Source organism: Littorina saxatilis, linkage group LG2, assembly GCF_037325665.1.
Source record: "Littorina saxatilis isolate snail1 linkage group LG2, US_GU_Lsax_2.0, whole genome shotgun sequence".
Classification (NCBI taxonomy): Eukaryota; Metazoa; Mollusca; class Gastropoda; order Littorinimorpha; family Littorinidae; genus Littorina; species Littorina saxatilis.
In genome coordinates this window covers 16,714,466-16,729,293 of record NC_090246.1, presented here as the reverse complement: position 1 = coordinate 16,729,293, position 14,828 = coordinate 16,714,466, and the positions used below count along the sequence as shown (strand labels likewise).

General features: G+C 44.4%; 1 protein-coding gene across 1 annotated transcript; it reads left to right on the top strand.

Moving 5' to 3' along the window:
* Window positions 1-5,273: 5,273 nt before the first annotated feature.
* Window positions 5,274-10,642, top strand: LOC138955834 (uncharacterized). Its single transcript, XM_070327355.1, has 2 exons — window positions 5,274-5,894; window positions 7,238-10,642. Exons 1-2 carry the CDS (start codon window positions 5,440-5,442, stop codon window positions 8,034-8,036), a joined length of 1,254 nt encoding a protein of 417 aa, XP_070183456.1. The 5' UTR covers window positions 5,274-5,439; the 3' UTR covers window positions 8,037-10,642.
* The last annotated feature ends 4,186 nt before the right edge of the window (window positions 10,643-14,828 follow it).

Below are 14,828 nucleotides of genomic sequence, written 5' to 3'. Positions count from 1 at the left end.
TCCACTGTATTGTTTAGAGTTAGATTCCCCTATAAGAAACATGCTTGTTATCAGTTATTCTGGTTGCAACACAGCACAAGAGGAGTTGTTAGTAGTGTCAGTGAAAATAAAATTCCAAAAATGTTTGGTTGAAAATGTTGCGATTCTGGCTTATGTTTGCACTATGAACAATAATGCCATGAGAATCAATTTCATACCTAAACCTTAGGTTTTTTTTTACGTTTTGAAGTTTAATTTAAGAAGGATAAGAATGTTGTAACTGATTAAAAAAACATACTCAGATAGATTTTGACTCGCAATAGATGTTGTGACGTTGCTTTTGGTTTTTAAGCTATCAAAGTGATGCTGGTTGCTTTCATTATCAAAGTAAAGTAAACTTCAAACCCCACGGAAAAATTTGGATTATTTGAAGTTTAAATCTTGATGTTACTTGGGTCAGTTGCTGAAAGCACCAACAAGTTTCAAATGAATACAGGGTCATGTCATTTCATTCTTGGCGAAAATGCATTAGTTGTTTAAATTTGTATTTCAATAAGAATAATAAAATACTAGTGTTGGGTGTAGAATTCGATGGGGTGGTGGTGGTTATGTTTCTCAAAGTTGGGATGATAAACAGGGCAAGGGTATGGCGGAATTTGAAGTTGCTTTAACTATTGCCATGATTTTAACAGTCAATATTTGTTATGTGTCGTAATTGAGAGAGAGAGAGAGAGAGAGAGAGAGAGAGAGAGAGAGAGAGAGAGAGAGAGAGAGAGAGAGAGAGAGAGAGAGAGAGAGAGAGAGAGAGAGAGAGAGTGTTTGTTGATTTTCAAATTTGAAAAACACCATTTTGCTATTATGTGCTTGATTGGGCGTGTTCGTTATGAGTGATCTAGAATATAAAGTGAATGTAAATAATAGTTCTTCAAGACCAGTGTGTTTAATTTTGGTATTGAAATGTGTTACTTTCAAATCATGTTCTCGGTAAATCCACATCGTGCAGTTCTTTCACCATTAGATTGCATACGATCTAGTAATTTTTAATTTTTGTATGCTTCAGCAGAACTGTCATTTAGGGTTAGGGTTAGGGCTAGTTAGTTAACCCTAACTATTCTTCAATTGAAATTCATTTTGATGTTAATTTTTCTTTAAAAAAAAAATTAAATAAAACGCATGCACTTTCCGTTTGGCGTTGCCTTTCAGTGGGGCCTTATTGTCTCACAGTGGGAATTTTTTTCTTTAAAACGTTTGCAAAAGCTCTGCAGAGAAAAGTTTTTAGAGTTGTATAGAATAGGTCTTTATTTACACCTTTTTTTTTCTCCTCATTTTACTTGACTAGGTTTGCTCTTTGCTTTATTCATTAGATGTAGAGGTTATGAACATAATTTCGGTTGTGAAACTTTCAGAGAAATTACCTCTGTGTGTGTGTGTGTGTGTGTGTGTGTGTGTGTGTGTGTGTGTGTGTGTGTGTGTGTGTGTGTGTGTGTGTGTGTGTGTGTGTGTGTGTGTGTGTGTGTGTGTGTGTGTTTGTGTGTGCATGAGAATGTAAATGAGAAAAAGAGAACAGTTAGAATGAAAAGAACAAATGACATTGTATAGATCCACTGTATATAATATGGAGCTCGAGTCATGACACATTTGTGTAAGAGGCGAATATTTGAAGAAAAATAAATTATTTCTGAATTGAATTAAGTGTGTGTTTTGTGTGTGTGTGTGCGCGTGTGTGTGTGTGTGTGTGTGTGTGTGTGTGTGTGTGTGTGTGTGTGTGTGCAAAGCTTTCATTTCTTTCAAATTTGTGAAAGCAGCAATTTGGTTGTCTTCATGAAGAAAACACACACACACTCAAAAAAAAAGAAAAGAAAACCCTCAATACACCCCCTTAATTATTATTCTTTTAAAGCAACATAATATTCCTTACAGGTTAGTGACTTATTGTAGGCTAGTATGTAAACAAAGCAGACACATTGAGAGAGAGAGAGAGAGAGAGAGAGAGAGAGAGAGAGAGAGAGAGAGAGAGAGAGAGAGAGAGAGAGAGAGAGAGAGAGAGAGAGAGAAATTGAATTGAATTGAACTTTATTTAACAAGGATTAAGATTTAAGGCTACGCCTTTTCTTACAATCTGTCGTTGGGACGCATAGACACACAATTATATAATAAAAAACTTAAAATTTAAAAAGTTAAAAAAGTTAAAAAGTTAACCAACAAAACAAGTCGCGTAAGGCGAACTTACAACATTTAGTCAAGCTGTCCAACTCACAGAATGAAACTGAACGCAATGCAATTTTTCAGCAAGACCGTATACTCGTAGCATCGTAAGTCCACCGCTCGTGGCAAATTAAGGCAGTAAAATTGACAAGAAGAGCGGGGTAGTAGTTGCGCTGAGAAGGATAGCACGCTTTTCTGTACCTCTCTTCGTTTTAACTTTCTGAGCGTGTTTTTAATCCAAACATATCGTATCTATATGTTTTTGGAATCAGGAACCCACAATGAATAAGATGAAAGTGTTTTTAAATTGATTTCGAAAATTTAATTTTGATCATAATTTTTATATTTTTAATTTTCAGAGATTGTTTTTAATCCAAATATAACATATTTATATGTTTTTGGAATCAAAATATGAGAAAAAATAAGATGAACGTAAATTTGGATCGTTTTAGAAATTTTTTTTGGGTACAATTTTCAGATTTTTAATGACCAAAGTCATTAATTAATTTTTAAGCCACCAAGCTGAAATGCAATACCGAAGTCCGGCCTTCGTCGAAGATTGCTTGGCCAAAATGTCAATCAATTTGATTGAAAAATGAGGGTGTGACAGTGCCGCCTCAACTTTTACAAAAAGCCGGATATGACGTCATCAAAGGTATTTATCGAAAAAAAGAAAAAAAATCCGGGGATATCATTCCCAGGAACTCTCATGTCAAATTTCATAAAGATCGGTCCAGTAGTTTGGTCTGAATCGCTCTACACACACACACGCACAGACAGACAGACAGACAGAGTCTATAGTCAGACACACACACACACACACACACACACACACACACACACACACACACACACACACACACACACACACACATACACCACGACCCTCGTCTCGATTCCCCCTCTATGTTAAAACAGTGGTATCGCCTGATATTTTGTCGAGACTGGGTCATTATAATCTTTCACCCCGTCGAGACAAAATATCACGCGATACCATGGATGGACGGAGCTGTAACGTATATATGGCATGACCAAAGTAAAGAGAATTTGTCATGGGATGTGGAAACAAATCATTGGAAATTCACCATGGGCAATCAACCCAAGCCTAGAAGTTGTAGAACTATATTTTGTTTCAGTCTTCGCAAGGCCAAGTTTTGTCCAGTTCCGGAAAAGACATCATGAATTCATTCACCCTGCCGAGTCGAAAAAAACAATCCCATGGATGAAAACGTATAAGCTTATATCCCGTGACGCATCAAATCTAAATTTTGTTTTGAAATGTCTTCACAACGTACAGATAACTTATAACAACATAATCGCCTTCACAAGACAGGAAAAACGCACACTTTGTTTTTCGTCTGCTACAAATCTAGTCTTGTTGGTTGACGGAGAGAATAAAGCTTCAATCGTACCTTCATCAACAGGAATACATGCTCAATCCGCTGTCAGTTCGCAACTGAACCTTGTTTTTCTTCTTTAACTTTTTGGTTAACATTGAAACGGCAATCCAAAACAGTGTTTCAACTGTTTCAAGACACAGGCTTAGCTCCTTCTTTTGAGTTGCTTTTCAGTCTAAAATGACACCGGAAGCGAACAAATTATCGCGTATACTGTCGTCACAAAAAGACGTCATGACAAAGTTACACGCAAAGCGAAAGAGACTTTGACGTCATTTACTTTTGTTCGGAATTTTCCGTCTGTTCCTTGCTTGTCAGTGAGTAAGCTTACCCAAAACGTCTTTGTTCTCTATTCACTTTGCAGCTGTGAAATAATCAGTCTTGTGTCTCGGTCGTGTAGGTACAGAGTTTGCTTCTGCAATCATTGTGTTCGTGTTGATGACGGCTTCATAAAACAAATCAGCGAATCTATCGTGAGGAAGACGTTTATGTACAAATCACCGAACCCAACCCATTTTTGTGTGCATTTTTCTGAAGAATAAACTGCATGTGGTTAATTTCATCGGTTTAATGCTTGTCGAAACGAGCCATAAGGCTTTAGAATTAAAGATGTCACGCATTGCTTGGCCATCTGATCACAGATGAGTTCGCAGTTTGTAGGTTGAATCTATGAATCGGCCAGAGATAGATATCTGTATTTCTGGTACGACCTTCCAGATTATCAACAGCGGGTTCATGGTCGGAATCAAGAGGTCAAATTTGCGTGGCTCCCAATCATTTCATAAAAGATTTCCATTTTCTTGTTTCTGCGGCTGCGCAAGTTATTTTGCCTAGGTCATGGCCGAACTTTAGGCCTACGGAGAAATATCGCTGGATATTTTCTCCCTAGATTAACAGAGACAAAGAAGGGAAGTCATGCTGTATTAAAGATGACTATGATGATGATGATGATGATGATGATGATGATGATGAAGCATACATAGTGGTTATTCATAAAATCAAATGCATACTATGCAGGTAATTATAAATACAAGCTGGTAGCAATCGAACATGTAGAAATAGTACAGCAAAAATATGTTCAGAATATACAATGCACAGCATATCTTTGACGTAATACTAAGTGTGGTTAATCAAAAGGCGTTAAGAGAGTACTGTGTGTTTTAGTTTTAAACAGTTTTAAGAGAAAGAGAGAGAAACAGAGAGAGAGAGAGCGAGAGAGAGAGAGAGAGAGAGAGAGAGAGAGAGAGAGAGAGAGAGAGAGAGAATGACAATTTTTTTTTCTTTACAAGAATATATGGAGAGAGAGAGAGAGAGAGAGAGAGAGAGAGAGAGAGAGAGAGACAGAGAGAGAGAGACAGAGAGAGAGAGGGGAGGGGGAGGGGGGCGTCCTGACGCACATAAGCACGTGCACAAATACACTGACGCGCAAATACCCATTCTCACCCACTCGTACAGACACACACACACACATACACACTCACACACACACACACACACACTCACTCACTCACACTCACAAGTGGTACACTCGACCAACTGTGACCCAAGAGTAGATGGCTCGCGCTCAAGTTCTTGTGAAAACTGGCCGGCCGAAAGCGCCTTTTGCTTGATTGAGAACATGACCTATAAACGTCACATGACGTCACAATGAGCAGCAGAAAACGTCACAGCCGAAAGAAGTACTATCGTCATGGAGTTTTACGGAAATAGTTTGCACCCGCACAGAAACCAACAATCGGACACTTTCTGACCACAGAGACTTGGAGTGGCACCCGCCTTGTGCTGTAGCCTGGTCATATTACTCCCAGGTGCACATTAAGCTTGACCTTTGGAGCATATTTTCCTCTCACGAACAATTATGTGGACACAAAAAACACCGATTTCCCTCCCACCATCAGCAACAACGTTCCTGCTCTTCGTTGTCCTTTCACTATCGTGTGTTGGTCAGGAGTTGGTCAAAAAGACAGGCATGCTGTCCTTCAGTCCTCCGTCGCTGGTTCTGAGCGAGGACAAGCCTCATGAGGACAAGCTGTTCATCCGCTGCCAGCACCCCACCAGGGACGACGTGGAGACGTTCCACATCCTGAGGATCGGGCGCAGGTCTCTGGAAGACGGCGACTTTGGCAATTACGAGTGCGTGGTGTCCAGTGAGGACACCTGCACGGACATCCACACCTGTCCCAAGGACACGAGCATCTGCTCTCCGTCCCCCATGACGTCCATCCAGAACAGTTCGGTCAGCGTGTCCGGCAGCTACGCTAAAAGCCTGACCGTCACTATCACCAACGCCTCCTGTGGAGCGGCCCTCTTCAGGTACAAATACACAAGCAAGCAAGCAAACAAACAAACAATCAAATACACAAACAAACAAACAAACAAATACACAAACAAACAAACAGACAAACAAACAAACAAACGAACAAACAAGCAAACAAACATACAAACAAGCAAGCGAACAAGCAAAGAGACAAGCAAACGTACGAACGAACGAACGAACGAACGAACACACACACACTCACACACCCACACACACACACACACACACACACACACACACACACACACACACACACACACACACACACACACACATAGATAAACACACATATATAAATACACAAAACAAACAAACAGGCAAGCAAGCAAACAAATCGCGTGAGACTATCTGTCGGCATAAAAGACTGTCAGTCGGTATTGTTCAGATACTGTTGTATTGTTCAGATACTGTTAAATTGTTCAGATACCGTTGTATTGTTCAGATACCGCTGTATTGCTCTGATACCGCTGTATTGTTCAGATACCGTTGTATTGTTCAGATACCGCTGTATTGCTTTGATACCGCTGTATTGTTGAGATACCGCCGTATTGTTTAGATACCGTTGTATTGTTCAGATACCGTTGTATTGCTCTGATACTGCCGTATTGTTCAGATACCGCCGTATTGTTCAGATACCGTTGTATTGTCCAGACACCGCTGTATTGTCCAGATACCGCTGTATTTTCCAGACACCACTGTATTGTCCAGACACCGCTGTATTGTCCAGATACCGTTGTATTGTCCAGACACCGCTGTATTGTCCAGACACCGTTGTATTGTCCAGACACCGCCGTATTGTCCAGACACCGCTGTATTGTCCAGACACCGTTGTATTGTCCAGACACCGCTGTATTGTCCAGACACCGTTGTATTGTCCAGACACCGCTGTATTGTCCAGACACCATTGTATTGTCCAGACACCGCTGTATTGTCCAGACACCGGTATATTGTTCAGATACCGCTGTATTGTCCAGACACCGCTGTATTGTCCAGACACCGCTGTATTGTCCAGACACCGCCGTATTGTCCAGACACCGCTGTATTGTCCAGACACCATTGTATTGTCCAGACACCGCTGTATTGTCCAGACACCGGTGTATTGTTCAGATACCGCTGTATTGTCCAGATACCGTTGTATTGTTCAGATACCGTTGTATTGTCCAGACACCGCTGTATTGTCTAGATACCGCTGTATTGTTCAGATACCGTTGTATTGTCCAGACACCGCTGTATATTCCAGATACCGCTGTATTGTCCAGATATATACCGCTGTATTGCTCCGATACCGTTGTTTTGTCCAGACACCGCTGTATTGTTCAGATACCGTTGTATTGTTCAGATACCGCTGCTACTCGGCGCTGGTCAAGCAAGGCGAGCCCGCGGTTGAGCACAGCGAGCAGTACGGCAAGCTGTTGGTCACGCTGGACACCCGCCGCCCTACCTTGACCATCGAGCTGCTGACCGACACCTCGGAGCGCAATACGGACGCGCTGTCCTACGGAACCCGCCTGATCCTGACCTGTCGCGCCGCCATCAGTCTGACCACTACCACGACCAAGCCCAAGTGGGTGTGGGAGGGCAGCGACGGGTCGGTTGGCGCCTGGACAAAGCTGGCCTTCGACTCCACGGTGCGCGAGCCGCAGGGCTGTGTGGTCATCAGCTCCGCCTCCCACACGGCCACCCTCGCCAGCGGGCAGACGTGTACCAGGCGCTTCAGGTGCTACGTGGAGGGGCACTCGGACCTGGCCGCCAAACACACGCTGGTGGTGCTGGACTGCGGGAAAGTGTCCATCGGGGCCATCGTCGTGGCCGTCGTCGGCACGCTCGTCTTCATCATCGGCATCGTCTTTCTCTCCGTTGCCCTCCTCCTGCGCAAGAAGGCCCTGACCCACATGGACACGCACGATAAGATCCTCAAGACCTTCGATCCCAACAAGGGGCAGGAGACGCAGGTGGTGGACAGGCGACACAGCAGCCCCCACGCCGGGCAAAACGACACCATGTCGGGTACCTCAAGACGCCCTTCGGTGCTCTTGCAGATCAGCGATGGGGGGCCCAACCAGCAGTGGCCGTTGACCGCTGATCAGTATCAGAAGAAGTGGTCTCCCACAGACTTCAGAGATACCAGGGTCAATTAAAGTTAACGAAATTTAACATGATTGAAAAGGAATGTTCGCCACAGAAGAACAAACTGGCGTTGTTGTTTTTGAGTCACTTGAGAAAAAGTGACTCTATGTAATCGGTCAGTGTTAGTCTGTCCGGCCGGCCGTCCGGCCGTCCGTAGACACCACCTTAACGTTGGACTTTTCTCGGAAACTATCAAAGCGATCGGGCTCATATTTTGTTTAGTCGTGACCTCCAATGACCTCTACACTTTAACGATGGTTTCGTTGACCTTTGACCTTTTTCAAGGTCACAGGTCAGCGTCAAAGGAAAAATTAGACATTTTATATCTTTGACAAAGTTCATCGGATGTGATTGAAACTTTGTAGGATTATTCTTTACATCAAAGTATTTACATCTGTAGCCTTTTACGAACGTTATCAGAAAAACAAGGGAGATAACTAGCCTTTTCTGTTCGGCAACACACAACTTAACGTTGGGCTTTTCTCGGAAACTATAAAAGTGACCGGGGTCAAATTTTATGTGAACGTGACTCATTGTGTTGTGAATAGCAATTTCTTCCTGTCCATCTGATGCCTCATATAATATTCAGAACTGCGAAAGTGACTCGATCGAGCGTTTGCTCTTCTTGTTTATATGTCGAAATGGCAAACTGGACATCGTTCGGAAAACGTCAAACAAAGTAAGGTGGAAGCTGCACGATTTGCAGTACTTGATCCCGCAGTTGGTCAACTCGGCTGAAAGAATGAGAACAGACTTAACATTAACCGAGAGCACACAGACGAGGTGTAACACATGTTCAAAGATGTTGTCTGCACACTCCGGTAGACGGACATATGACGCTTGGTATCAAACGCTAGCCCAAGGCTCCACGTGTCTGCTTGGAGTTTTATTCTACTTGAAAAATAGAAAATACTAGGTAGGCAGAGCGCTAAATACAAGAACAAATACAAAGGAAAGTATGCGCTTGTTAATTCCATTGCTTCTTATTCACTCGAATGAGGGAATTCTCCAAGGACACGATATACCAAGTTCCAAAAATTATTGATCGCACCTCCCTTTGGAAAAAAAAAGAAATCGCGATGACTTGCAGGCAACAGGACGCTTCAACGCAGACCTTCATACACATGAGAGCAAGATTGTGTTTATTGCTAGCACTCGGGCAGTCGTTGTAGTAACAGCTAGATGTTCATTTTGAACTCAGCAAGCAGAATGTAGACGGACGAAGTCTATCTAGAACTGAGTACAGAGTTCATTTGTTTGAGCGGGAGGATCGCTGAGCGAAGTGTTGCAGAGAAGACTTGCAACGAGGACGCCACGCTTACATGTTCTCTCTTTGTGTCTCCTAGCTCTCTGGCGCGCTGTGAGGTTTAGAATCAGATACCATCGCATCTCAGCGATAATAAAGCGGGGTCAACATGATATCATGATTAGCACCAAGGTTCTCGCAGAAAGAAATATATGTGCTGACAACCCATGGACGGTGTATGTTTCATGCGAATCGATCACAATACATCCGCTAGGAATAGTTTCTTGGAATACCCCCATTCCACGCATTCGTTCTAGGTCTCGTTCCCGTAGCGACCAAGGAACGGCACGGGAATGGGAGGGATCGGGAGGGGACCTTAATGGAACGCCAATGGACGTGAACGGAACTCCTTTGAGCGGTAGGAACGGTTGGGACGGGTGAGTTCGGGCTGCATGTTCAACATTTTAGCCATTCCCCGCCCGTTCCAAATGAACGGTAATGGAACCTTAACACGTCGGCAACGGAACTCATGGATCGTTAATGGAACTTAAAGCAATGGTAACGCAACGCTAGCGCTCTCACACACTGATTTGTCATACCCGCATTCCACACATCCGTTCTATCTTCCGTTCGGCCCAGCCGTCCTGAAGATCGACGGCTGCCACTATGGTCAGACGCTGCTCAAAGATGCCCAAAACGGCCGTTTGCGCAGCGTCTCATTGTTGTGGCAGCCGTCCTCAGGACGGCTGAGAACGGAAGCTAGAACGGTTGTGTGGAATGGGGGTATTAATTTTGAAAGTCATCAAGCTCATTTCAGACAGCAGATTAGATAGCAGACGCCGAACTGGTTTGTGTTATTTTTGACCATGTGAAAATGGACACTTAACGCGCAAAAGCATGCAGTCGATTGGTGATGTACGAGTTCTGTCAAGAAGATACATAATTGCGAGTCAGGGTTTTTCAGTAATATGCGATATTGGCCTTTTCACGAATCATGAACTCTCTTTCTGTAAATGATCAGCTTGCTGCCTGTGAAAGAGCATCTCTTTGAACATGATGCGGACAACTTGTGTGAAAAACCAGCATTGCCTTAGAACCATGGCAAAGGCATAGGTGAAGGTCACGTTCTTTCCTCAGTCCTGCCACTGTCAAAGACAAACGTGATATAGCTACTGGTTTTATCCTGTACAATATGTACAAGTTAAGAAAGTGTGCAGTATTAACAGTAAAAGTATTCAGTATCTAGTCAGACATATATACATTCTTTTCGGAGGTCCGTGTTTTGACAAGTTTCTCACAGTTTTAAGATTGTCGTTTCCGTTAATGTGTGTCCAATTAGATCCGTTACCAATAACGGTTATTGCATTTCCATGAGGGTAACCTCGAAAGGATGATATGAAATGTTATCCTTTGTTAATAAAAAAAACTTTTAAAAAAACATACAACGCTTGGCCTGTGATAAATAAAACTAGTTACAGCAGTAATGGGGCCTGTTAGGTCAGCTGGCAGAGAAGTTCGTCTGCGATTCGAGATTTCAAAGTCGAACAGCGGCGTTTCTGCACTCTCAGCGGTTATCTTGCTTGGAAATGTGAAAAGCATGACTTGAAATCGAACGGAAGGCACCATTCTACCTTTTCGTTCGGGCGTTGTTTTTGTAAAATCTCCGAAAATGTCATTTTGAAAAAGGCGGTCGCCATTTTTTTGGGTGCCAACTTCTTTGAGTGGGGCTGGTAGCTAGCTGGTCCAAACGGGAGCCTCCCATTTGGTACGCAACCCTGGGAAAAAGGCTTCGTGCACCCCGACCGGGAGGGAGCGGACCGACTTGGGCAGATCTCCCATTGGTTGTCACCCACTGTTGCTTCGTGCACCCCGACCGGGAGGGAGCGGACCGACTTGGGCAGATCTCCCATTGGTTGTCACCCACTGTTGCTTCGTGCACCCCGACCGGGAGGGAGCGGACCGACTTGGGCAGATCTCCCATTGGTTGTCACCCACTGTTGCTTCGTGCACCCCGACCGGGAGGGAGCGGACCGACTTGGGCAGATCTCCCATTGGTTGTCACCCACTGTTGCTTCGTGCACCCCGACCGGGAGGGAGCGGACCGACTTGGGCAGATCTCCCATTGGTTGTCACCCACTGTTGCTTCGTGCACCCCGACCGGGAGGGAGCGGACCGACTTGGGCAGATCTCCCATTGGTTGTCACCCACTGTTGCTTCGTGCACCCCGACCGGGAGGGAGCGGACCGACTTGGGCAGATCTCCCATTGGTTGTCACCCACTGTTGCTTCGTGCACCCCGACCGGGAGGGAGCGGACCGACTTGGGCAGAATCTCCCATTGGTTGTCACCCACTGTTGCTTCGTGCATCTCAGCCTTGGTCCACGGTGTAGGGTTTGAATCCTGGCCGTGACGGACACGAGTCAACTTTAAGTCATGACTCTAATACGGTATCCTTGTCCCACACCCGTGTCATTGCCGTGGCGTTCAAAAGACCCTGATCCTTCTCTTAGTGTGGAACCTGGCCGAGATTCATCTATCACAATTAAGTGTGTCCATGCGTTATTGACATACAGATATAGTACCTGCCAAAAGTTCAACGTAGAATCTGAATTTCTATCTGCAAACGAGCACCATATCTTAAACTGAAAGCTGGATCAAGTGCAAGTAAAAATAGTAATTCAATCAAGATGGGTTTAGAATGTAACAGATGCTGGTGTTCAATTCTCGATGAACACCGGGAACCTACTCACTCAACACCTGCTTGGGAGGCACATTTCTTGGGCGAACAATCTGCGGAAAGCGTCGCTAAGCAGGGTAGGAGCCGATGTGAAGTGCATGATTAATATTCTTGGATATTTGGCCGATAACAGACTCTCGCAGAGGAGCTAGTATCGATGTGCCGTAATGTTTGTTTGTTTGTTTGTTTGCTTAACGCCCAGCCGACCACGAAGGGCCATATCAGGGCGGTGCTGCTTTGACATATAACGTGCGCCACACACAAGACAGAAGTCGCAGCACATTTCTCACCCAGTCACATCATTCTGACACCGGACCAACCAGTCCTAGCACTAACCCCATAATGCCAGACGCCAGGCGGAGCAGCCACTAGATTGCCAATTTTAAAGTCTTAGGTATGACCCGGCCGGGGTTCGAACCCACGACCTCCCGATCACGGGGCGGACGCCTTACCACTAGGCCAACCGTGCCGGTCTGCCGTAATGTTACTGTGAGGACTATGGGTGATGTGAACTGTGCTGTGAGGACTATGGGTGATGCGAATTGTGACTGCGGAAGGACAATGAGTGCTGTGAACTGTGGTACGTATAGGGGGGGGGGGGGGTGGGGTATGATGTAATGTAATTTGTGATAAAGTATGGGGGTTATGATGTAATGTATATATGTTTGACTAGAGGAATACCCGGCTTCGCCGGGGTGAATCGCGAGACAGAGACAGACAGCGTGGCGGTTCATCACAATCACCTCTGCAGGCGAAGTCCTGTCAAACGGGATTGAGAATTTTAGAGCTTATTTCTTAGCCCTATATTATCTGTTGTGGCTTCTCAAATGCCAGAACATACAGACAGACAAAAGCCGCTAGACCACATCACAAACAGAACTCTACAATCCACAGGTTTTTGCCCACACACACACACACACAAACACACACACAGAGAAGCCGTATATATATATATATGTATATCTATATCTATAAATATATAGAGATAGGTGAGAGTGTATTTTTCGCGTGGCTATAAATTGATTCGACCTTTTCACTTTGACAGTAAGAACAACTTACGGGTGCAAGGGAAGCGTTCTGGACAGCGCAGTGACATTCTAAAAATAGTTACTCAGAAACGGGAATTTGGGGTGAACGGCGCGAGACAGAGACAGACAGCGTGGCGGTTCACCACAATCACCTTTGAAGGCGAAGTCCTGTCAAACGGGATTGAGAATTTTAGAGCTTATTTCTTGGCCCTATATTATCTGTTGTGGCTTCTCACATGCCAGAACATACAGACAGACAAAAGCCGCTAGACCACATCACAAACAGAACTCTACAATACACAGGTTTTTGCCCACACACACACACACAAACACCCACACACACAGAGAAGCCGTATATATATATGCATATCTGTATCTATAAATATATAGAGATAGGTGAGAGTGTATTTTTCGCGTGGCTATAAATTGATTCGACCTTTTCACTTTGACAGTAAGAACAACTTACGGGTGCAAGGGAAGCGTTGTGGACAGCGCAGTGGACAGCGCAGTGACATTCTAAAAATAGTAATAGTAACTTAGAACTGAACGGGAAAGCCACACGAAGGAAGGGAGATAAACGCCAAACACTGGAGAAGATAAGGAAGAGTTACTTATAATGGTGAAATGAACACAAAAACGAAAATGAGTTCAGCGCTGCGCGCTGAGAGCACGTGTTGAAATATCTCATCGATGATATTGTGTCCGGGGTGTAGCTGAATACGGTGTCCAAATTTGAAAAAGATCCACCGAGAACTTTGGCGTTGTGATGTGGTGTAGCGGCTATGGTGTGTCGGTATGGGGGCCCGGGTAGCTGAGGTGGAACGAAAATAGCTGAGGTGGAACCAAAATCGGTTCCGCGCTGCGCGCTGAGAGCACGTGTTGAAATATCGACCAGGTTGTGTCGTGTCCCGGGTCTACCTGAATATGCCCACCAAATTTGAAGCAGATCCATCGAGAACTTTGGCCGTGCATCGCGCACAGACAGATACACAGACACACAGACACACAGACACACAGACACACAGACACACAGACACAAGTCGTATATATATATAGATAGATGATGTATTCTGTGTCGATTGTGAATGTATGGTGGGGTGGTGTGGGGTGGGGTGGGGTGGGGTGGGAGGGTACGATGTAATTTAATGAACGATGATGTACTTGGTGTTTGATAGTGTATGATTGTTTGTTAGTTGAAGATATAGTACGATGTCTGATGTTGTAATGTTTGTGCGTGTGTTATAATGCAATATGTTATGATGTAATGTATGATGATGTATACGGTGCATGATAGTGGAGGTATGCTTGTTAGTTGTAGATCTAGTACGATGTTTGAGGTTGTAATGTTTGTGCGGGTGTTATAATGCAATATGTAGCCGTATGAGGGTTCCAGTGTGTGAGTTGTACATGGCCGGGTGCTAGAGTGCTGCATGAATGAGTAAGTGCATGTGGAGCTGTATGACTGGGTGAATTGTGGGTTGCGTACGTCCGAGGGGCACATGTAGCCTGTGTGTCTGAAGTAGTGGTTATGTTGCGTAAGGGTGTGCTGATATTGAACTTCAGTTGTGTTTTGTAAATGTCTATGTTTCAGTGTATCATGTCTTGCCACACAAATGCCAAATTTCCTTGTATTGATGAGGACAATAAAACTTCTTGTATCTTGCATCTTGTATCTTGTATGTGCCGTAGTGTATTGCTACAATAAGGCAAACGGAGCAAGGTAGTTCAAACGAACGGCACATTGACGGGCGCAATGGCCCAGTGGATACGACATCGGCCCCCTGTGCGGAAGG